We start from the raw sequence: 26,238 nt of genomic DNA on the forward strand, positions 1-26,238 counted from the left end.
TGTGCATAATTCATCTCTGCTAATGCCCTGTTCGATTCCCGCAAACAGAATTCAAAAAGCTTGCTTAGTTTCGGAGATAATTTTTTTAGGCGATTTCCATTCGTGGAGATATTTTGATGTCATAACTTTTTTCTAGGAGGAATTTTCAAAATCGGAGATGGTTACTGTCTGTGCAGGGTATTTTTACATATATACGCCAAGTTTCAGGAAGTTTCGATGAAAACTGTAGGCTGTGAAACAAAAATGTCCACAAGAACAACGTCAGTAAGACTTAGAGATCCTCCACGAGGATCTAAAAAACAATGCAAACAAAAATTATATTTGGGGAAGATTTTTAAATTTCACCTGAACATCCATTGCTGTGAAGATTATTTTCAGTGAGCACAGCATTTTGGTCTTATAAAATAAATAAATACCGAATACCATATACATTTGCAGGACTTTTAATACAAGTGTTTTATAAAGGGGGGGACGGGGGATCACACATCATGTAATGGAGCAGTTTACCATAATTACCCTCGCTCCACTGTGAACCAGAGCATTCACTACCCCCTTAGGTTTTCTGTGCATTTCTTTACTTGGGGAATTACTGCACTCATTAACGCCATAATGTCTGCCCAAAAGACCTCGCTGAGCAACCTCTGTTGTGTGCCCGTGGCCATTTTGATTGGATTATATTTCCTGTATTAAGTGGGTTTTGGTTATATCGGATCATGAGTGTACTTTTCTAATTTATTTTTTTTCTCTGCCCGTTTTAATGTCCGTCTACCCGAGTAATTTACGTGCAGCCTTTGTAATCCTGTAATTGACGTCATGTGGGTTACACCCCTTTCAGGAGAATTTTTAGGGGCGTTCCTGAAGAGGTTTGTTTTTTTAATTTTACATTTTACAGAATGAGTATTGTGAAAAAAACATTGTCACATCTGAAATCACGATGAAAAACTCCTATAGGACATATATAAATGAAATTTCAGTACTTTTGCGTGTCAGGGGACCTTTAAATAAAATAGAGATGTAACTGTAGTATTATTATTTTTTTTTAATTCCGAAAGTTTACGGCTGTTGACGCAGTGTCTATTACACCGCCTTATTCAACATGTTACATTAGTTATTTGTGCCTGTTTGTGTCCTTTATGACCTTAAAAACTAAGTTTCCTGTTTGGAATGATTTTCAATTTTGTTTGACTGCCAGACAGAGTGAAAAAAATTATCTCATTTTTCTCTGCACATGTGCGATCGAGACAAATTCAGAACCAAAGTACTGCTGGACTACAGGTTCATTTTCCGATTGTCAAAAATACAACATTAAATTTAAATTACGTTGTTCTCCGATAAGAAACTGATGATTGTGGATGGATAAACAGAAGTGAACCCAAGAGGCACATTAAGGTTTTTACCCCATGGTGTCTTCCACCCCACGGGGTCTAAGCACCGCACGCGTTCTCTCTTTTCTTGTGTACAGTTCATTTGAACGTCTATTTCTCCATTATTCGTGAACAGAATTCGATGAAAATTGACAGGCATATACTAGACACATATGTGCAGGCATTAACTGAGCCCAAAGTGCGATTGCGGCCCTTCGGGCCAAGGAACGGCCCATTTTCCTAAAATCATTTCTCGGTTATTAGTGGACGGAACCGAACCAAACTTGACAGGTATATTCTGGAGTCCATTCCCAGGCATTAACTGAGCCCAAAGTGCGATTCTGGCTTTTTGGGCCGAGAAACGGCCCTTTCAGTCCATTTTCTTTAAATTGCTATTTCTCGGTTAGTCGTGAAAAAACCGGACCAAATTTGACAGGTATATTCTTCAGGTCACTCTGCAGGCATTAGCTGAGCCCAAAGTGAGATTATGGCCCTTTGGGTCGACAAACGGCCCTCTCAGCCCATTTTTAAAAAATTGCTATTTATCGGTTGTTCGTAAACGGAACCGAACCAAACTTGACAGGTATATTCTAGAGACCATTCCCCAGGCATTAACTGAGCCCAAAGTGCGATTCCGGCCCTTTGGGCTGAGAAAATGCCCTTTCGGCCCATTTTGTTTAAACGGTTATTAAAAAAATTTTTTTAATGCGCTGGGTGATGCCCAACGCAAAATTAAGTCGCAAATGATGATATGAAACTAGCCTCACTCTTGTGAGGTGTTCTGGTTTCTTTTTCTGATGCGATGAAAATCTTACCAAATTTCAAAACTATGTCATCCGTGTTATCGCTCACGTGAGAGTTGTACACATGAACTCCCACAGGGTATGTTCGCAATTCGAAGTTGTTTTGGGGGGCACTGGGCACAAAAAATATTTTGGCCCAATACACCCAAAAAGTAGAAGGGCCACTCTTCCTCGTCACGAGATATGCCTCCGCTTATATTATTACATAATTTTACATCCTTGCACCAAGTTTAATTTAAATCCCTGAACCCAGATTCAAGATATTAAATAATTCTGGCTGCCAGAGCATACGTCCGATGAGGTGGAAATTTAAAACATATATTCCCCATGACTACCAGATCATAACTGGGACGTTTCACATCGATTGATGAAGCGGTTCAAGACAAATAATTTTTTTAAGATCATCGTTGAACCCAATATGGCTGCCAGACCATGTGACCTCCTAATTATTCGTGAACACCCTAGTATCCCCGAGGCTTGGGGAACATAGGTGAAGTTTCCCCTCGATCTGTCAAAATGTTCTAGAGAAGATTTTTAAAGGTTTATTCTTTTTTTTTAAAAATCATCGGTCCAAATTTGACAGGTATATTCTTGAGGTCACTCTGCAGGCATTAACTGAGCCATCACGCTAAATACATCATACTAAATAAATCACATTACATACATCACAATAAACACATCACATTAAACACATCACACGAAATACATCACACTAAATACATCACACTAAATACATCACACTAAATACATCACATTAAATACATCACATTAAATACATCACACTAAATACATCACATGAAATAAATCACACGAAACACATCACACTAAATACATCACATGAAATACATCACACTAAATACATCACACTAAATACATCACACTAAATACATCACATTAAATACATCACACTAAATACATCACATGAAATAAATCACACGAAACACATCACACTAAATACATCACATGAAATACATCACATTAAATACATCACATTAAATACATCACACTAAATACATCACACTAAATACATCACATTAAACTAGAGGGGGAGCACTCGGTAGAGTGCAAAACCTCCGCCGCCAATACTGCTGGGTCACTCAAGTGAACTTTATATCTTATTCATTAAATATGACGTCAACAGTGCTGACAGAGTTATAGTTCTTTTCTCCAACATTTAAAAAAAAAAATTGGGGGGGGGGGGTGGAAATCACTTAAAACATGAAGAAATGCAAAAAAAATTCAAATAATTTTCAAATAAAATCGAATTTTTTGTTTTTTAAAGTTGCAAAATTTTCAGTTTTTTTTTTCTCTAACAATTTTTATTTTTATTTTTTTGGTTGGAAATCACTTAAAACATGGAGAAATACAACAACAAAAATTCAAATATTTTTTTCAAAATGGCCGCCATAGCGGCCATATTGGATTTTGGACCTAGTCCAAAATCTAATGGCTTGATCCTTGGACCATACCTAATCCCCCACCAAGTTTCGTCCAAATCCGTAGAGGAGTTTTTCCGTAATACTGTTCACAAACAAACAAACTAGAGGGGGAGCACTCGGTGGAGTGCAAAACCTCCGCCGCCAATACTGCGAGGTCACTCAAGTGAACCCGATATCCTATTCATTCAATTTGACGTCAACAGTGCTCACAGAGTTATAGTTTGCAACTTTCCCTTTTACTTTTAACTTTTACATACTCAATTCATTCGTCATAACTAGATTCCTTGAGACAGAAATTGATTTTACATGGGTATATCCACCTGAAGTTCCAAAATCAGCCGCAATTATAATTTTGGCATGTTTTTTTTTGTTGGAAATCACTTATAAGACATAGAAATGCAAAAAAAAAAAAAAATCGAAATTTTGTTGAAAAAAAATTTGCAAAATTTTTTGTGCTCCAACAAAAATTTTTTTTTGGGGGGGGGGGTTGGAAATCACTTAAAACATGTTGAAATGCAAAAAAAGAAATCGAAATTTTGTTGAAAAAATAGTTGCAAAAATTTTCTTTTCTCGAACTATTTTTTTTGGGGGGGGGGGGTGGGGTGGAAATCACTTAAAACATGTAGAAATGCAAAAAAAAAATTCAAATATTTTTTCAAACTGGCCGCCATAGCAGCCCTATTGGATTTTGGACCAAGTCCAAAATCTCATGGCATGATCCTTGCACCAGACCTAACCCCCCCCACCAAGTTTCGTCGAAATCCGTCAAGGAGTTTTTTCCGTAATACTGTTCACAAACAAACAAACAAACAGAAATGGGTGAAAACAGTAACCTCCATCCATCTTCGATGTCGGAGGTTAACTCGAGGGGGAGCACTCGGTAGAGTGCAAAACCTCTGCCGCCAAAACTGCTAGGTCACTCAAGTGAACCTGATATCCTATTCATTCAATTTGACGTCAACAGTGCTCACAAAGTTATAGTTTGCAACTTTCCCTTTTACTTTTAACTTTTACATACTCAATTCATTCATCATGACTAGATTCCTTGAGACAGAAATTGATTTTACGTGGGTATATCCACCTGAAGTTCCAAAATCAGCCGCAATTATAATTTTGGCATGTTTTTTTGTTGGAAATCACTTATAACATGTAGAAATGCCCCCAAAAAAATAAAATTCGAAATTTTTTGGAAAAAAAAGTTGCATTTTTTTCTCTAACAATTTTTTTTTTTGGGGGGGGGGTTGGAAATCACTTAAAACATGTAGAAATGCAAAAAAAAATTCAACTATTTTTTCAAAATGTCCGCCATAGCGGCCATATTGGATTTTCAACCAAGTACAAAATCTAATGACATGATCATTGGACCATACCGAATCCCCCCACCAAGTTTCGTCGAAATCCGTCAAAGAGTTTTTCCGTAATACTGTTCACAAACAAACAAACAAACAAACAGAAAGGGGTGAAAACAGTAACCTCTGATCTTTGATGGCGGAGGTTAATAAATCACATTAAATACATCACACTAAATACATCACACAAAATACATCACACTAAATACATCACACTAAATACATCACATGAAACACATCACATGAAAACACATCACCTGAAACACATCACATTAAATACATCACATTAAATACATCACACTAAATAAATCACACCAAATACATCACACGAACTACATCACACTAAATAAATCACCTTAACTACATCACACTAAATACATCACATTAAATACATCACATTAAATACATCACACTAAATACATCACATAAAATACATCAAATGGAATATATCACATTAAATACATCACACTAAATACATCACATAAAACACATCACATTAAACATAACACATTAAACACATCACACTAAATAAATCACCTGAAATACATCACACTAAATAAATCACACTAAATACATCACACGAAATACATCACACGAAATACATCACACTAAATACATCACACTAAATACATCACCTTAAATACATCACACTAAATAAATCACACTAAATAAATCACACTAAATACATCACACGAAATACATCACACGAAATACATCACCTTAAATACATCACATTAAATACATCACATTAAATACATCACATGAAATATATCACATCATACTAAATAAAGCACCTTAAATACATCACACTAAATACATCACACTAAATACATCACACTAACTACATCACACCAAATACATCACACTAAATACATCACATTAAATACATCACACTAAATACATCACATTAAATACATCACACAAAATACATCGCACTAAATACATCACACTAAATAAATCACACTAAATACATCACACAAAATACATCACATTAAAGACCACATGAAACACATCACACAAAATACATCACCTCAAATACAACACATTAAATACATCACATTAAATAAATCACCTTAATTGCATCACACAAAATACATCACATTAAATAAATCACACGAAATACATCACATTAAACACATCACCTTAAACACATCACACAAAATACATCACACTAAACACGTCACACTAAACACGTCACACTAAACACATCACACCAAATACATCACTCTAAATACCTCACACTAAATGCATCACTTTTAATACATCACACCAAATACATCACACTAAATGCCTAACATTAAATATATCACATTAAATACATCACACGAAATACATCACACCAAATACATCACACCAAATACATCACCTTAAACACATCACACTAAATAATACATCACATTAAACACATCAAAATAAATACATCACACTAAATTCATCACCTGAAATACATCACACTAAATAAATCACACTAAATACATCACACGAAATACATCACACTAAATACATCACACTAAATACATCACATTAAACACAACATATAAAACACATCACCTTAAACACATCACCTTAAACACATCACATTAAATACATCACACTAAATAAATCACATTAAATACATCACACCAAATACATCACATTAAATATATCACACTAAATACATCACATTAAACACATCACACTAAACACATCACACCAAATACATCACTCTAAATACATCACACTAAATACATCACACCAAATAAATCACACAAAATACATCACACCAAATACATCACCTTAAATACATCACATTAAACACATCACACTAAACACATCACACTAAATACATCACATTAAATATATCACACGAAATACATCACACTAAATACATCACATTAAATAAATCACACGAAATACATCACACTAAATACATCACACGAAATACATCACACTAAATAAATCACATGAAACACATCACCTTGAACACATCACACTAAATAATACATCACACTAAATACATCACACTAAATACTCTTCTTCTTCTTCTTCTTCTTTCGGCTGCTCCCGTTAGGGGTCGCCACAGCGGATCATCCGTATGATCCGCATAGTGATTTGGCATATGTTTTACGCCGGATGCCCTTCCTGACGCAACCCTGGTCGCCTCTTACGACACAGGGATATGGTACACCTATTTTAACCGGGGTATACACCGGCCCAGTACACTGGTACTCATTTCGCCGACCTCGGAAGGATGACAGGCTGAGGCAACCCCCTGGTGTATTAATTCAATGGCCCAACGGGGCTTGAACTCAGGACCTTTTGGATCCCAAGCCGCTGCCCTAACCACTGCGCCAACACACCAGGCTACATCACACTAAATACATCACACTAAATACATCACACTAAATACATCACACTAAATACATCACATTAAACCCATCACACAAAATAAATCACACTAAATACATCACATTAAATCCATCACACTAAATCCATCACACTAAATCCATCACAGTAAATACATCACACTAAATCCATCACATTAAATCCATCACACTAAATACATCACACTAAATCCATCACACTAAATACATCACACTAAATCCATCACACTAAATCCATCACACGAAATACATCACACGAAATACATCACACGAAATCCATCACACTAAATACATCACATTAAATGCATCAAATTAAATACATCACACTAAATCCATCACATGTGCCAAGCTTCAAGTTTTCCCAAATCATGTGACCTCTGACATTCATTGGGACATTACTCTGTGCAGTGTTGGTGCTACCTTAGCAGTCTTATTGGCACAATCCTGGACAGGTCGCCACTCCGACACAGTCCTATAACATCGTAGGTGGATAACCTTTTGTTCCTCATTGATAGGCGATCGTACCTGTTAAGGGCCGCCTCGATCTGTTCAGCCGTTTTGTAGAAGATTTTTGAAGGTTTTAATGTTTTTAAAAAAAAATTTCTGCCAAATGACATGACTGATGACGTCATCAATTTTTTCCCCCATACAATGTAGCCCCTAGATGACCCTCAAAATTTTAATACTGATCGGATAAAACGTTAGACGTATGCAATTATAACGTCATAATGAAGTCACCCATGACATCATTTAAAAAAAAAATCACACTGGTTTCCTATTGGGGAGTACATGACATGTGCCAGGTTTAAATTTTTTCCATGATGCAGTTTCAGAGATACAAAGGTCTAAAGGTTTTCCCTTATTCCAACCTGGCTGCCACATCACATAACCTATGACATCATAATTATCATTACAACATTCTACATGAGTCGTTGCACCTGTGGTGAAAATTTTATGTCAATTGGATAAGCATTTGCAGAGAAAGCAGAGAACATTAGCATGGACGGAATAGGTACGTACGGACAACCCAAAAACATGCCTTCAGCGACTTAATCAGCAGAGGTATAAAAAAAAAGAAAAAAAAAGTCTGTAACCGGGGTCTATTCCCCCAGCTGGCAAGGTACAGGTGCATTTTGGTATCGTGGTTCGAGACGCGTAACCCGAGAATTGTGCTGAACCAGCAGGCGTTATAACCCCGGAGACGGCAGTGGTTAGGGTGGCGCCGAATCTGTAACATTTGGCTGTCGAGAGTAGGGTGCGAAAACCCAAAATGGTTACGGACAGTGATTGACGCGCTCGTCCGAACCCGCTCCACCCTCATATCTTCAACACTGGTGTCAGGAGTTGATGGCGTTGTTGAGATGTGGTTGAAAATAAAAGACAGAAAAGAATAACGGCTACCTCAAAGATTCACAGCCCGGCACACGAACAAGACCCGTTATACATCGGTTGGAGAATCTAACCTAAAACACGTACTTATCGAAATAACTGATCTCTGGGGAACCTGAATGGTGTTCTGTGAATTTCCACCACCGTAACAATACGTTGAAATTGACAAAAGTATTTGGTTTCGACAATTCTTTATTTCACTGTAAATATTACAGAACTTAAAGATTCTTTTAAATGAGAAAATAAAAAGAAACGGCATTGACAAAATTATTGACACCCATGACTTAATATTTGGTCGCACAGCCTTTGGACAAAATAACTGCAGTCAAGCATGTCCTAAAGCCATAAATGAGCTTCCTTCACCCCTCTACTGTCAGTTTGGCCCAAAATTCTTGTGAAAATTGCTCCAGTTCTCCCAGATTTGAAGGGTGCCTTCTCCCAACTGCTGTTTTCAGATCTCCCCACAAGTGTTCAATGGGATTTAGATCTGGACTCATTGCTGGCCACTTAAGAATAGTCCAGCATTTTGGCTTGAACCATTCCTGGGTGCTTTTTGAAGTGTTTGGGATCATTGTCCTGCTGCAAGACCCATGACCTTTGACAGAGAACCAGCTTTCTGACACTGGGTTGAACATTGCGCTCCAAAATGCCTTGGTAATCTCCTGATTTCATAATGCCATGCACACATTCAAGGCACCCAGTGCCAGAGGCAGCACAGCAACCCCAAACATCACTGAACCTCCTCCATGTTTGACTGTAGGTAAGGTGTTCTTTTCTTTGAAGGCTTCATTTTGTTTTCTGTAAACAGAGATGATGAGCTTGAACAAACGCTCTAATTTCATCTTATCTCTCCACAGGACATTCTCCCAGAAGGATTTTGGCTTGTTCAGGTGTGTTTTGGCAAACTTGAGTCAGGCTTTCTTATGTCTCTGTCTTAGCAGTGGGGTCTTCCTGGGTCTCCTACCATAAAACTCTGTACCCTTTCATAGAGTTGGCGACGGATGGTGTGAGTTGAAACTGTTGTACCTTGTGTCTGAAGGTCAGCTTAAATCTGTTTGGCAGTTGATTGAGGTGCTTTCTCCACCATTCGAACACTCCTTCACTGCAATCTTCAATCAAGTTTTCCCTTGAGGCCACGTCCAGGGAGGTTGGATGCAGTGCCATTGGCCTTAAACTTCCTCATAACATTGTGTATGGTGGACACAGGAACATCAAGGTCTCTGGAGATTAACTTGTAGCCTTGAAATTGTCCATGCTAGATTGCAATCTTGTGTCTGACCTCAGACAATTCTCAAGTTTTCTTTCTTTTCTCCATGCTCATTGCGGTACACAGTGACACAAAACAACAAAATGACTCCTTCACTCCATTTAAACTGGTTGAATTGGTGATTTTTATATTGCAAGCACCTGCAACCCACCACAGGTGAGTTCAATTCCAAAGTGAAGAAGAATCACCTGATTGAAATCTAATTAATTATCTATCTATAATTCCAGCTGTGTGTGTGTGTGTGTGTGTGTGTGTGTGTGTGTGTGTGTGTGTGTGTGTGTGTGTGTGTGTGTGTGTGTGTGTGTGTGTGTGTGTGTGTGTGTGTGTGTCGGACTGCTGTTTCTCGACAACCACTGGTCCGATCTAATTGAAACTTGCCAGGTATATTGCTGGGAACCTGAGTATGTGCCTTTTCAATGTTTGATATTAATCGGACTAGTGGTTCCCAAGTTATGGCCATTTATTTACCAAACCAATGACAGGACACGTTGCTGCGTAGGCGTGGCCGATGGGGAAAGGGCGCCTTAGTTACCAATGACAGGACACGTTGCTTGGCGTTTTGCACCCACAGTATCTATCTTCTATCTATAATTCCAGCAATCTCTGTTTGTTTGCCTTTTCAAGGTTTGAAATTAATCGGACAAGTGGTTCCCAAGTTATGGCCAAGTTCGAGCGCGTTCCCCATTACAGGTTACAACATACGGACTTCCGGATAGTGATGACTTACTGTATTCTAATAATTTCTCGATTTCTTATGCGCATTTATAGATAAATACAATGCCTCAATCCAATCGTCGTTTACGAGAGTGAAGGAACGGCCTGTGTGTTTGTTTGAGTTTTTTTTTTTCACGTACGGCCACGCGAGAGCGAAGGAACGGCCTGTGTGGCTGTTGTTTCTGGCACGCGATTTGAAAGTTGTTTTTTTTTTGCACGTACGGCCACGCACGTATGGGCACGCGAGAGCAAAGGAACGGCCTGTGTGGTTGTTTCTGGCACGTGGTTTGAAAGTTTTTATTTTTCTTTACACGTACGGCCACGCACTAGTTTCTCACAACTTTTAAAAGGTGCCTATAATATTGTCTGGGCCATTTTAGTATTTCTGTGTGGAACAATCAATCTCAATCTCAATCTCAATCTCAATCTCAATCTCAATCTCAATCTCTCTCTCTCTCTCTCTCTCTCTCTCTGGTGCAGCCTATGGCTGCCGGTTACATCATTGGTTGGGACGTGGCTATGCCGCTGATGCAGTGTCCTCCACACCAGTACACTGGTACTCATTTTGCCGACCTCAGAAGGATGACAGGTTGAGTCAACCTCCTGGTGTATTTGAATTCAGCGGCCAACGGGGCTTGAACTCAGGACCCGAGGATCCCAAGCCGCCACCCTAACCACAAAGCCAACACCAGGCTTGAAGAGCAATTAACTGACGAATTACATAAACCAATAATCACAAAGTTTCATACAAGGAAGGTTTATTCCAAGGAAGTTGATTATATCTGGTCCGCTGATTTAATTGAACACAATTATGATAAGGAGTACAAGTATGCTTTAACCGTTATTGATTTGAGGAGTAGATATGCATGGGTTGTCCCTTTGAAAAACAAAACTGGTAATACTCTTATGTTAGCTTTCCAACAGATATTCAATAAAAGCAAGAGAAAACCTAAAAAATTGTGGACTGATGAGGGTACAGAGTTCTACAACAAAACATTTATGAATTTTCTTTAAAATAACATTACATTTCCAGCACCTTTAATGAAGGAAAAGCAGTTGTTATTGAGCATTTTAATTGCACTTTAAAAGAGAGACTATATAAAAAATTCACTCAACTCGGTTCTCAACAATGGTTATCTTTAATTCAGGACATTGTAGATAAGTACAAGGACACGATTCATACGTCAACGAAAATGAAGCCATCAGAAACATTTACAAAATTATAATATGAAAAAGAGATTAATGCCAGAAAGCCTAAGTTCAAAATTGGTGATATAGTAAGAATATACAGGTGGAAATCTCATTTTGAGAAAATTACCCCCGTGTGGGGGTGACGGGCATCTCTATAATACCACAAGTTCTCAATGTTCAGTTCAGGTAACCGCGAAAGTCCAAACTAACCGTTTAGATTGAAATAGTTCACAGAGATACACTACGTCACTAGGATAATACTACTAATGACATAATTAACTAGAACGGGCACTCGGTAGAGCGCATACCTTCGCCGCCGCAACTTTTTTCCGGGCACATTTGAAAAACGTCATTTTAAAACGTCCATGACATCACAACCGTCAGTCCGATTGACGTCAAATTTGGTGTGTAACCTCCTTGAAGGCAGTCCAACAAAATGGAATGATAAACACTGAAAAATTAAAAAGTTGAAAAATGACGTCATCTTTTGACGTCATTTTGACGCACTTCCGGGGACGTCACGTCCAATCGGGGACTACCATTCTGAAAGCTCGTAGTTCATTGAACGTTTTAACGTTGGTTTCATGTCAATAGCTCTATTAGATCTGAAGCTATGCCTACAAGTATATTTTGACCTTGACCTTGACGACAGAGTTAATTGGCAAAACCTGTACATCAATAAACAGATATTTTGGTACTGATGCTAATGCCTGGATTTGGGAGACTTTGCTTTATAAATTATATAGATATTTGAATGTAAAATATCAGGACATTTTAACCACAATTGAAAAACGTCATGTTCAAACGTCAATGACGTCATAACGGTCAGTCCGATCGAATTATCCCTGCTGATGCACTGAATTGATGCAATCGTTCGGCCAGAATATTCGTTGTCAAGATGTTGCGTGATTAAATCACCAATACAGTCACTCAAATTTATACCGCTGACATACTTCTTAACAATCACCTTCGCCCCAGAAACCACAGTCAATCTGAACCACGCTGGCCACTGCTCAGACGCCATGACCGGACTACTGCGCAGTTCTACTACGCAGTTTGCTTAAAGATGACTCGGCATTTTGGCGCGCACGCACAAAATTATATTTTGAAAATAAATGCCGACGTTTACATTTCGGGTTTTGAAACTTTTGCACCTTCGGCGGAAAATGTATGAATATATAACAAATTACCCCCGTGCGAAAGTGACGGTCATCTCTGCGAGAAAATATATAGCCTCCTGAAGGTAGGGCAGTTTTTGCAAACTTTGAAGTTATGTGACGCGAAAACAAAAGCAAATATCGAAAATCCGGCCTGACAAAATTTAGATATTGTCCCATAGATTTATATGCCACAATCAAATTCAAGATCGCTTGAGAAATGTAGGAGGAGATAGATTTTGAAAATCGTCATTTTCGCATGAAAATCGTCATTTTCGTATTTTTTGCCAACTTTGAAGTCACGTGACACGAAAACGAAAGCGAATATCGAAAATCCGGCCTGACAAAATTTAGATATTGTCCCATAGATTTATATGCCACAATAAAATTCAAGATCGTTTGAGAAATGTAGGAGGAGATAGATTTTGAAAATCGCCATTTTCGCATTTTTTTGCCAACTTTGAAGTCACGTGACACGAAAACGAAAGCGAATATCGAATATCCGGCCCGAGCAAATTTAGATATTGTCCCATAGATTCATATGCCACAATCAAATTCAAGATTGCTTGAGCAATGTCGGAGATAGAATTTTAAAATCGTCATTTTCGCATGAAAAGTCATTTTCGCATTTTTTGCCAACTTTGAAGTCACGTGACACGAAAACGAAAACAAATATCGAAAATCCGGCCTGATCAAAAATTAGATATTGTCCCATAGATTCATATGCCACAATCAAATTCAAGATCGCTTAAGAAATGGCGGAGGAGATAGAATTTGAAAATCGTCATTTTCGCAACTTCAAAGGCCTCGTTGACCTTGACCTTGACCTTCGGTGACCTTGAAAGTCATACCATCGTGAACGTCTCATCGACCTCTATCAGGATCACTAATGACCCGATCTCCCGCTTCAACTTCTTTGTGGACGGACGGACCGTCACCTCTCCTCTCAACACCAATATTATTAGGTCATGCTCGAAGTGATGACCTAAAAAGGCTAAAAATGTGTTTTATCTTTATATTTCATTTCTTCTTCCTTCCTTCTTTGCGAATCGCATCGGCGTTTTTGGCCATCTTCTAGATCACGTGACGATCAAACGGGAAGGAAATCAAAAAATCTGTCCGGTTCGATACAAGATAATATTTTTTACGATCATAATCAATAAACAGTTGCCGAATATCTTGTAGAATGGCAGACTAGATAGGTTTTGAAAATGGCGATTTTTATAACTTACGTGACCTCGTCCCTAACCTTGAACCCAGACAAAAGTTATATCGTTGTGCAACACTCATCGACCTCTACCCACATACTAAGTTTCATCAAGATCGGAAAGAAAAATTGTTGACGGACGTAAGGATGGACGGACGTACAGACGGACATTTGGTCCGGCTTTATTAGGTCATCTAGGTAGAGATGACCTAAAAAGGTTACACCAAGCGATGGACAAATGAACTTTTTAAAATTGTTGATGTCATTGGTACAGTTACTTGGACTTACAAATTATGTGATTTAAAGGGGGAAGAGATTTTAGGTTCATTTTATTCACAGGAATTACAAAAGACAAAGATAAATTGAAAAACAATTTTTTTTGATTCCGCCCCTTTTTAACTCCACCCACACAAGCCACATCCACATAAGCCCCACCCACATAAGCCACATCCACACAAGCCCCACTCACAAAAGCCACATCCACACAAGCCCCACCCACATAAGCCACATCCACCAAGCCCCACCCACATAAGCCACATCCACACAAATCCCACTCACAAAAGCCATATCCACGCAAGCCCCACCCACATAAGCCACATCCACATAATTACTGATTAGTTTATTAGTTCCCACACACATGTTTATTTAATTAAAAAAAATTGCTCCAACCACAGAAGCCCCACTGACCCAAGCCCCACCCGCCCAAGCCCCACCCACCCAAGCCTCACCCCCCTGTGCACCCCCACCTTTGACCCACCACCCCCCCATTCATCCCACCCCCCACATACACAGGGAGGGGAGGGGAGAGGGATGAGGGGGGGTGGTGAGTCGTTGGGGGAGCACACCAACCCCCCCCCCCCACTTTAAATCTCCTTTATTCTCTTCTTGTAATTCAAAATCAAATAATTATAAGGGAAGCATATATAATTAAACAAAAGTAAAAACATTAAACAAAATCTTCTTTCGCAGCAGTCTGACGGTTTGTTTTGGTTTTGAAACTCGATCAACATATTCTGTTCAAAACAGAGTGAAGAACAATTAGGGTATATAAAGATGATTCTATTATGATATTAATAAAATAATAAATATAACATTTACCTCCAGAATATAGTGTCGTGTCAGATTCCTCCAGAAGATTAAGTTGTGTGTTTGGTTCATCCAGACAGGTGTTTAAACTGAAATTTTTTTTTTTTTTATCTATAATGACTCAAAGACAGACACCCAGACACACAGACACACACACGGAGGCAGAGATAAAGACAGGGGGAGAGAGACAAAGACATAAAAGACACACAGAGAGACAGAGGGATAATTTCTCACCTTTGACTCAACTCATTCAAGGTCAGAGGACGTGAAAGAATTTCTTGCTAGCCGAGAAAAATATCATTCAATTCTCTTCTGAACGATCGAATATCTTCAAGGAAGTCATTCATTTTTATCCACTCGTCATGTAATTCAAATAACTCATGTTCCACATCAGTTATCAACTATGTTCTTATTGGGGACAACCTGTTATAAAAAGACAATAATTATTGGTTGTATAGTGATTTAATTTTGTATAAAACAACAAATAATGAATTGGGTTAAGGATCTCACCTGTCATCTTGTGAAAACGATTGATCTGCAAGGTTGTAGTAATAATCTGAACGCTCCATGTTCAAAATAAAACAGACTCGGCACACAAGTTGGTTTAAATAGGCAACTTGATGACGTCAATGAAATGTGAAAACAATGGTTTTTTTCAGGGTGTGTCTCACATAGGAAATGACCGGAATTTTTTTGGCTTGGTTCGGGCGAGGCAGCTTGGCTGACTCCAAACTGACTAATTTTAACATAAAAATAAAACAGCTTGCTTTGAATTATTGAGAAAAACTTACATAAAATAACATAATGTTGAATTTGGAAAGACCATGAAAAATAAGAGCATGAAGAGAAGTTTATCATTTCATTTCTGCTCAACAAAGACATTTATACCAAGAACCAAGTTATTCTTTGTGAATATACTCGATGGAAATGAATGTCATAAGAAAATTAAGTTATTCCCTAAAGTAGAACATAGGCAAATATTCGTTGGTTCACTCTTTGAGTGGAATGAAAATATAAAAGGACTGTGATTATGTTGGGGGGAAGAAGTGCTTTAATCAGTAAGTCTCAATCTTTCATAGTTTCAATTTTACATTTGCTTGTATGGGAGGGAAGGGGGTAGGTGGGGAGAAAATCAGTCTCCTTTTTTGGGCTTTTGGGGCTAGAGTCAGAAAGTTTTCCCCTTTTTCCCCATTCATTTCAATGGGCGTCCCAGAAACCCCGTTTATCATCCACTAACCATGTACCGCACCGGCTATCGCTTCATGGATTGTGACCAACAGGATGAGTCTATCACACACCCCATCCTTCTGTGGTCAACAACCAGGTTTCAAGGTCAGTTATCTGGGAATATTCAAACAACAAAAAAAAGAATGAACCTTTCAATAGACACTACATTGCTAATTTCTCCCCAGTGGCAAACACTATTTATGGAGAAAGGGAGATTCTCACAACTTGTACAAATTCCTGAAACACAAAGAGGCATGAAATGTACAAAGGTTTTGGTTCGAAACTTAATATTAAAAATAGTTCGAGTTTTTGTAAAAGTACATCAAACCTTTTTTCTTTATCGATGATTATATGTTTCAGCTGTTGTTTGTACACCTTCCTCATATGCTTGTTCAAACTGTCATGGAGAAGGGGGTGAACGGGATGGGGTAGAGGAGTTAAAAAATCACATTGTTCAGGTTACATCCACCAGCAAATGCTCAAAGACCTGAAACAAACAAAAACAGTGACATAAGGGAGTGTTCACAACGTACTTTGAGAAGTTGTCCCCTTTGCAGAAATTCTGTTGGCCCCATACAAATACATGAGGGTCTTGCATCTCTGGACCGCAACAGAATGTACACTTGCATTAAAATGTAATCAATGAAGAAGGATATGACAAAGTGGGAGAGAGGAGGGTGTGATAAAAGGAGGAAAGGACAAAAATAGGGGGATTAAGCAGGAATTGATGGAGGGTGGTCAGTCAAAAGGATAAAGAAGGCAGAGAGGTTAAATAATGTTAAAACAAGAAAACGAGCAATCAAACATTGCAGACCCTCACCAGGACTTGTTTTGTGTGGTGTTTGTGTAGTTTTGTATGGTGTTTGCATACTGGTGTGTTATGTAATTCATGAGAGAGATAACTAGAGCTGCCACTTTATAACTGCTGGCAGTGATGACCGGGTACCAAGATGTCCTGCTTTGATGCAACCCCGCTTCGATTGGGCACCTTACCCTGCCTGACCCATGACATTTTTCATTATTATTCAACTGAACTTAGAATGGGATTAAAATAAATTTAATTCAATTCAAATGGAAGACCAAATAGGTACAGTCCTGCATTGGAGTAATCAGAAGGAACCCAAACAAGAAAAACGCAAAGATGAAGTCATCAGGAGGAACCTGGATAGGATTCACATTTCAGCTACTACTCCTCTACCCTCAAATCCATCCAGGCACAGCCTAGTGAGCCTGATGAAAAAAAAAATTAAAAATCAAAATCAAATCAAAAAGGACCCAGATCAAATAAATTAAATCATTCTGGCTGCCAGACCGTGTGTCCGATCAAGTTGAAATTTATAACGTGTATTCCTCATCACTACAAGATCATATTTGTGAAGTCTCACGGCGATTGATTCAGCGGTTCAAGAGAAATAATTTTTTCCAAGTTCAAGAGAATTTCAATGAATTTTCTAATAATTATTTTCAAAATGGTACTTGTTACAACTTGGAAGGCAATACTTTCAATGACTTAGATATGCCATATGATGGCTCCTTCTCCACCTTTTATATGAATTCCAGAAGCCTTTGAAGACATTTCTATGATATTCAAGATGTTTTGTCCACCTTAAATCATTCCTTTTCTGTTTACGGATTTACTGAAACTTGGTTCAAACAATCTCCTCCTCCATATATTACAATGTCCAATTACAACCTTGTTCATTCTTCATGTTCTTTTGAAATTGAAGGTGGAGTTGCCATGTTTATTAGTAGTTTGAAATTTTGTATACGTGACGACCTTATGCCGTCTTCTGACAGCTATGAAAGCGTATTTATTGAAATTGAATGCGAGTTTTCCTGTAATTTGATTGTAGACAACATTTATAGGACTCCTGCTTCTCATCCTGAAAATTTTCATAAAATGTCTTCATTTTTGTCTTGACGTTATTGCTAGAGAAAAGAAACTTTTTTTTATCGGACATTTTAATTTCAACGTACTCAATTGTTCTAATCATCAACCCACTGATGACTTTAACACTTTTCATTCATATGGATTTCATCCTCCCATTGACCAGCCAACTCGCATTACCCCTCAAAGTATGACCTTATCGACAATATACTAACCAATAACGATGATGATGTTTACGCAGATATCCTTAATAATGTCATTGCTGATCACTTACCTCTATTCCAGATTACCCCTTCATGCTTTCTAGATTCTACTTCTGATCAAAAGTAATGTCACTTGGGAAATCAACTATAACACCTTGTGTTCTTTTACTGCAGATATCAAATCCATGGATTGGGGGGAAGGCTATAAATGCCATCAAGCTAACTCTGCTTACGATACTTTTCTTTCTCTTCTCACTAGACTAGCTCTTACAATCAGCATTTCCCACTTATTATGAAGAGAAGTGGACGACGAAAGACCAATCATCCGTGGCTCACCCAGAATATTATCAATTGCTGTAATTACAAAAATAGGCTGCATTGGTGTGTTGATGCAAATTTCTCCAAACATTATCATAATGGGTTTGAGGGTAAAAAAAAAAATTGAATAAAAGTGTTGCCAATTAAACATGACGAGCCAAACCCACGCTCCGCGCAAAATTTCTAAAGTGAGGGTTCGTGAGGACATCAATATATCCAGTGTTCACAATGTGATTTATAGAATTTTTTAATATAAAATGTTTCTCATTACATTTTTTGCATCAAATACACCTTCTGAGGTAGTCAGCATGTGCAGAAGAGGGTTTTACATTGCAGACACTGTTTTGTCGGAGTGGCATTACGCCTCTCAGCGGTGATGGTCTGTCGACGACAGACGTGATGATGTCAATGAATGACCGATGATGTCATGATGTCATTATGCCTCTCAGCGGTGACATCACACGTCGCCACGCAAACGAATGTAAAAATTAGAAAATCGCCAAAAATTCCCAAACCTGTCCGTCTGCCACGATCTCACATCGCCTATGCTGTTCATTAGACCACAGAGCACCCGCATGCCGAAAGTGGCGACAATCTGTCCGGCAGTTTCGAAGGAGATACGTCCACAAAATATGGCTTAGAGTATTAATATAATAACTGATAATTAACTTGAAAAAAGTAAATGTTTTTTTTGGTGTATAGCACAATGTATTGTTATAACCCTTTAATAGTTTAATGATAAATGTACTCAAATACAACATGATTATTACAGCTATGTGCTTGAACATGTATCTATTTTAATAATATTGTTGCGGCCACGGGTACCGGGACACCAGCTTGTCACTCAGGGGGATTAATCCCCGGTTGTACTCGGTAGAGCCGGACCTGGGGCCACCGCTCACAATTGACGTTGTGGTACGGTGGGTTGTTTTAAAACCACGAACACCACCCAGCTAACCACGAGTTCCAGTGTCCACCATCTAATTATTCCATTTAACTTGAGGTTACGTGGTTACCTGAGCGGGAAGTGCGCCCTCGGCAAAGCACCAATGTTATCTCAATTAGATTTTAATTAGGGCGGCCGAGCGTTTTAACCGCTGGTGCGTGCAGACGATTTTTTGGTCAAATCTGTGGTAATTACCTCCCAGTCTATCTCGGTTCGAACAATGCTAGACCAATGAAGGAAAGGACAAACACGGACAGGTTGGAAATCGACAAATGATTTATTTATTATAAAATTAATAAATGGAAAGAACTTTTATTTTCTGAGGTAAATAAAGAATGAATTTCAAAGCAAAAATCAATCCAAATGCCAGGAAAGAGACAAAGAACAGATGCTTATCAGGGGTTGATTTACTTACAGCTATACACAGACACGGGTACCCAGCAGATCATTCAGGGGGAGGGGAGGGGGGAGGGGGGGAAGAACCGTCTCGCTCACCAGAAAGTCGTCCGTGAAGGGAAAACGTCCTAAAATGCGTGCGTGCGTGTCATGTCCGTCGCCAGCACCCAGCTTTGACGTGCACCCTCTCGCAAACAGCCCCGAACGCCAGTCGACGTCTGGAGGGCACCGAGACCGTCCGTCGCGGGTTTCGACCCTGGTGTTGTTGGTGACCGACCCGTGCCTCACTTGTTGGCGGCGCTGCTCACACTCGCACAACACGCTCGCTTGCCCAAGCACTGGGAAGGACAAATTGTCTCGTTGTTGGCGCTGGTCAGACACCCACACGCGCACCACATGCTCGCTTCCTTCTCTTTTTGCGCGCTTACACCCGCTTCTTGCTCGTTTCTCAAGCTTACTTCTCGTTCTCTTCTCCCTCCCTGGCTTTCTTTTGCCTCCGCTTTCCTCCTCACAGAACGTACCTCCAATCCGTTTTATATCTCCGGGCCATCTCCGCGGGTGCAGTCCGCCCCAAGCTCACCCCGCCCCACTTGCACATGGTAACCATGACGACCCGTGCGCTCTCAAAAAAGGCGGGTGTCAGAGCTCGTGAAAGAAATGTTACCGAGGAAACATTGTTGCGAATTTGGACGCTTACTGCACACAACAGCCAGGTCTTATAGATAAGCTATATCGGTAAGTATGTGTTTCTAGTTAAGGTCCCATCCTATGTTTAATGGGTGATTAATTGTACAGTAGTACCTCTACTTACGAATTTAATTCGTTCTGGGAGTAGTTTCGTATCCTGAAACCTTCGTAAGTAGAGACGCCTTTTGAATGTATACTGAACAAAAATATAAACGCACCAAGCGCAAAAATATAAACGCACCAAGCGATTGTTACTATTTTACCTCGAACTCATTAATACTAAATCTTCACAACAATTTGGTTTAGAATCCATGACAATTGAGCATTAAATTTCAAATAGTTCCTTGAGAATTCTGGCGACAGTCTTTGCGCTACAACAGCCGACACAACCGAGGTGTCACTGTCAGAGTTCACACAGTCAGTAGCGGGTGTGTCCACCGTTGGCGTCGCGCAGAGCGGTGCATCTCCGGCGCATGGACATCACCAGATTATCGATGGTGGCCTGAGGGATGTTTTCCCATTCCTCCTGGAGAGCCACACGGAGCTGGCGGACGTTCTCTGGGACTGCGTAACGTTGTCGTACGCGTCGATCAAGAACGTCCCAAAGGTGCTCGAAGGGCGATATGTCGGGAGAATATGGAGGCCAGTCGAGGACATCAATGTCCTCCTCACCGAGGAAGTCCATGCAGATCCTGGCAACATGGGGGCGAGCATTGTCGTGCTGAAACATCACATGGTGAAGGCGCACAAACGGCACGACGATGGGTCTGAGTATCTCGTCCCTGTACCGCTGCCCGTTCAAGTTGCCTTCAATGAAATGAAGCCGAGTGCGCTCTCCATGGCATATGCCTGCCCACACCATAACACTGGCACCACCGTGTGACACCCGACGAAGGACATTGGCGTCAGTGTAGCGCTCCCCAGCCCAACGCCAGACGCGGAGTCCGCCATCAGCCCGATACAGCTGGAACCGCGACTCATCGGTGAACAGCACTCTCCTCCATCATGCGAGGGTCCAGCGCAAGTGAACATTGGCCCAGTTCAGTCGGGTCTGACGCCGGACTGCAGTGAGGTCGAGTCCCCGGTGTGGTCGGCGGGCTCGGAGGTTGGCCTCCCTCAAGCGGTTACGCACCATCTGGGCTGAAATGCGCCTGTTATGCAGCCCGACAGTCTCATCGGCAGTCCTCGTGGCCGGTCGGAGTCGATCCCGGAGATGTTGCAGCCTCATGTGACGATCCTGACCGGCGGTGGTCACACGTGGTCGCCGGGCATGTGGGCGGTTCACGGTGCTTCCAGTCTCTCTGAGGCGCGTTCTCAGGCGGCTAATGGTGGAGTGGTGGACATTGAAGTGTGCTGCAATGGCCCGTACTGACGTCCCAGCATTCAGCATGCCAATGGCGCGCTCCCTCAAGATTTGTGACATCTGTGGCATGTTGACATTTGGCACCAGTCCACATTTTGGAGAGGCCTTTTATAGGGCAAGCTATAGGGAGTGTTTGTGTCCTGGTCACGCTCACTGACCATCACTCTGTCAAGCCCCATGGTGCTCATGGGAAGGATTACTCAACGTGTGAGTCCACACACTCAGAGTGGTCAATTTCAATGGGAACATCTGTCTTGAGCAAAACAAAGGAACCATTGCTCAAACATATCATCGGTTTGACCATTTTCCCATAATGGCAATCTTGACTTAGATATTTAGGTTGGTGCGTTTATATTTTTGTTCAGTATAAATGCGCTAATCCGTTCCAAGCCCCGCAAAATTCGGACATTTTTTTTTAATAAATCATAAAAATGCATCAGAACATGAAACAAATACATGTTAAAATTAGATTACCACACAATAAACATAAAACGAGAGGCACATAATGTAAAAAACAAAGAATAAAGGAAATAATAAAAATATTCATTTACCTTTTAACTGCTATTCTCGTTACTTTTTGGCCTCTTTGTTTACTGGTCCTTATCAGCAGTGTTTTTTGCCTCGCGTTTCGTGAAGAATTGATCCAATGACGTCTGCTTTTGCCGGCTTTTAACAATCCGTCGGAAATGCGCGAGGCAGACATCGTCATAGTCCGCGATAGCCCGACTTGTGAACACTTTTTCCGGGTGATTCTTTTCAACAAATTCCGAGACTTCATGGAATTTTCCTAAAATGTCTTTGATTTGGGCTGATGGAATAATGGCTGCCTCCTCCTCCTCCTCCTCCTCGTCCTCTTTGAACTCCTCCTGCACCGCGGTGTGTTGCATCACCTCCAATTCCTGCAGCTCCTTCGTCGAAAGCTCCTCGTTGTGCTCCTGAATCAGCTCGTTGATGTCCTCGTCATCCACCTCAAGACCCATGCCCTTTCCCAGCGAAATAATTTCGCCATGGCGAAGAACAGAGTGAAGTCCAGTCCTCATTTTAAACTTCTCGAACCACCCACGCGATGCCTTAAAAACTCCTGGTGTAGTCCTTCCGCCGAATTTCCCTCGCCTGTATCCTCCTTCACGAGGTCAGTGAAGATGGCGGTTGCCTTTGCGCAAATTATGGCCTCTGTCACTGTGTCACCAGCGATCTCTTTCTCCTTTATCCACACGAGTAACAACCTCTCCATCTCATCGTTCACTGCCGACCTCCTCTTGGAAATGACAGAGGCCTTTGGAAGGAGCCGTAGCTTTTAGGGCTTCCTTTTGTTTTATTATCGTGCCGATCGTAGATATATTACGGCCATATTCTTTTGCGAGATCAATCAAACGCATCCCCTTTTCATACCTTTCTATTATCTCTTGCTTTGTTTGTATGGCCAGAAAAACTCTCTTCTTCTTCTTTTCTCCTTGTCCACTTTTCTTCATTGCTTTCTTGGGGTCCATTGTGAATAAAAGTTACTGTAATCCACACGCGTACTGTACTGTAACACTGTCCGAGCACTTCGTAGCGGGACCATAGACTGTATACAGTATAACTATATTTACAAAGCGGGACGGGGACACGAAGAGCATGCTGGGATACACGCATACGCAAAGGGTTGCCAGGCAGATTTTAGGCGATAGCCAATGGCAGAGCAGCTACAAGTTTGTTTACATTCGGGAAACTCTGGGAGCAGCGAAAAGCAGCGTGTACTGTACTGTATTTTTGACTTCGTATCCTGAAACGCCTTCGTAACTAGAGGCAATATTTTCCCGTTCAGGTGCTTCGTAACCTGAAACATTCGTATGTAGAGACATTCGTAAGTAGAGGTACCACTGTACGTGCGCTGTGAGTTATTTTGATAGTTAGGATTTAAATTACCAACAACAACTACACCTGCCTTCGCTTCCTTCCACCATCATCCACCGGCACAATTGCACGCGTGCGTGTCAGCACGTATGTGGGCGGAGTCCAGTGTGATAGGCGGGGTTTCTCTGGACGTTGGTGTGCTGGCTTCGCCCCAAATATGGGCACAAGCGTTTCGCTCTGGCTTCGCCCCAAATATGGGCACAAACGTTACGCTCTGGCTTGGCTCCAAATATGGGCATAGAGCGTTCTCTCTGCCCAATGAGGTAGTGCAAGCGGGGGATAAGAGGCGCGTGTGGGCCAAACGTGGTAGTTGTTGTCGAGAGAGTTGTTGAGAGTTGTCTTCTGGTCTTGAGAGAGTTGAGAATTGTTTGCTGGTCTTCGGTCTTTGGAAGTCTGGTGGTCTCCTGAAGCCAGTCGTCGCCTTCCTGGGGTCCCACCAACAGAGCGTCTTCTCTTGTGGCCTGTGTGCCTGCGAGCCTGTCCGGCAAGGATTGCCTGCCTGGGCTTGGAGCAGCATTGTGTGGCGGTTTAGAGTCCTGCCACACCGGATTGTCGAAGCTTGCACGAGGTGGAGAGGTCCGAGAATAGACTCTGACCTCCAGCTCGCCTTTCCTCGAGCTGGAGGCCTCCAATAAAGACCTGACGGGTCCGTTTCTTTTTGGGTGTACGTGTGTGCGTGTTTGTGGTGCCAGTCTATTAAGTAAAACTGCATAAGTGCTTGTACATAAATTGCTATTCCTTCAGTATTCGGTTAACTCTGCCTTCTTGCGTGCTCCCCTACCCCATTATAAATAAATATTCCTTTTGTTAAATGTTCCAGCTCGTTTCTGTTTCTTTCATTGGCTTGGCACAGTATGTGTTGAGAAATAGCGAGGCCGTAAATTGTTCATTTGGTCCGACGGGCCTTGGTAATCTCCGCTCGGGTTACACACGGTTCGGGCTCGGTAACGGCTCGTTCCGCTTGAGGTCCGTCGAGGGTGTGAATTCCCCGGTAGCTTTGTCCGCGTGGGTAATTAGGTATATTGAAGTTTGGCAATTGACCCTACCCCACACGGTTAAATTATTGGCGATTCATGGTCCAGTAAGGGACCCGTGCCTTTCGGAATTATCAAAAAGGCACGACCTCAATTCCGGGGTGTTCGGTGGAGCAGACTCTACTGCTCCCTCTCGCGGTCATGCTCGCCACTGATACCCAACCCCGCAGCAATACAAGGGTGGGCTTCAGAGCTCGTGAAAGAAATGTGTGAAAACGTGTCTGTCATAAAAAAAAAAGCTTCCCATAAGAGAGGGGATCTATCCTTTACCCTTCTCAACGCATCATATTTAAGATCCTATTAGACATGGGGATGGGGATAATCTGAACATGCATTTAAGGAAATAACTGTCTGAAGACCTGGATCTGTAGATGCATTCATCAGACCGGATTCTGAAATCCGTAACAATATATTTGCATTTTAAATTACCTTAATTCTCTTTTGTACTGGAAGAGGATCAATCTGCTTGGTAAAAAGTGCTCCTTGTTCCCCAAAACAGATTGGCCTTCCAAATAATCTTTAATCATTATTCAGTATAATAGAATCACCTATTTGATTTGATTTTGCTTTTTAAGCCAGTCTCATAAACAATTATATTGACATCTGAAAGTCTGGTTGGAGGCACCATTCTCGCTTCAATGGAATGTTTGCTTAAGGTGATATACAGATGTCTTTTTACACGACACTCTTGTTAGCTTCAGATTATAAATCTTTCCCTAGCCTTTTCAATGTGGGCTGACCTTCTGACTAGAGAGCCATGTGTGATCCATTCTAGCACCTAAAGGGCTGCAGTGTTGACGTCATTCTGTCTCGAGGATGATCAAAAACATCGTTGGATGATCTCACCCCCTCTGATCCATGAATATTATATAAAAACTCCTATCAACCTTTGGGTCATAAATATTCCTTATCCCTTCAAAATTAAGCTGACCTCCAGATAGCTGCTCCAAC

At 40.7% G+C, this 26,238-nt stretch overlaps 1 protein-coding gene across 1 annotated transcript in view; it reads right to left on the bottom strand.

Moving 5' to 3' along the window:
- Window positions 1-26,238, bottom strand: part of LOC147027040 (gametocyte-specific factor 1-like) — a 56,571-nt gene that overhangs the window by 13,625 nt on the left and 16,708 nt on the right. The window contains exons 4-5 of the mRNA XM_085883136.1: window positions 17,090-17,156; window positions 16,885-16,953 (exon numbers count right to left, since the gene is read on the bottom strand). Coding sequence (XP_085739262.1) covers window positions 16,885-16,953; window positions 17,090-17,156 — 136 coding nt within the window. The remainder of the gene's footprint in view (window positions 1-16,884; window positions 16,954-17,089; window positions 17,157-26,238) is intronic.

Source organism: Eptatretus burgeri, chromosome 5, assembly GCF_056783735.1.
Source record: "Eptatretus burgeri isolate ZD-2024b chromosome 5, Ebu_testis_v1, whole genome shotgun sequence".
Lineage (NCBI taxonomy): Eukaryota > Metazoa > Chordata > Myxini > Myxiniformes > Myxinidae > Eptatretus > Eptatretus burgeri.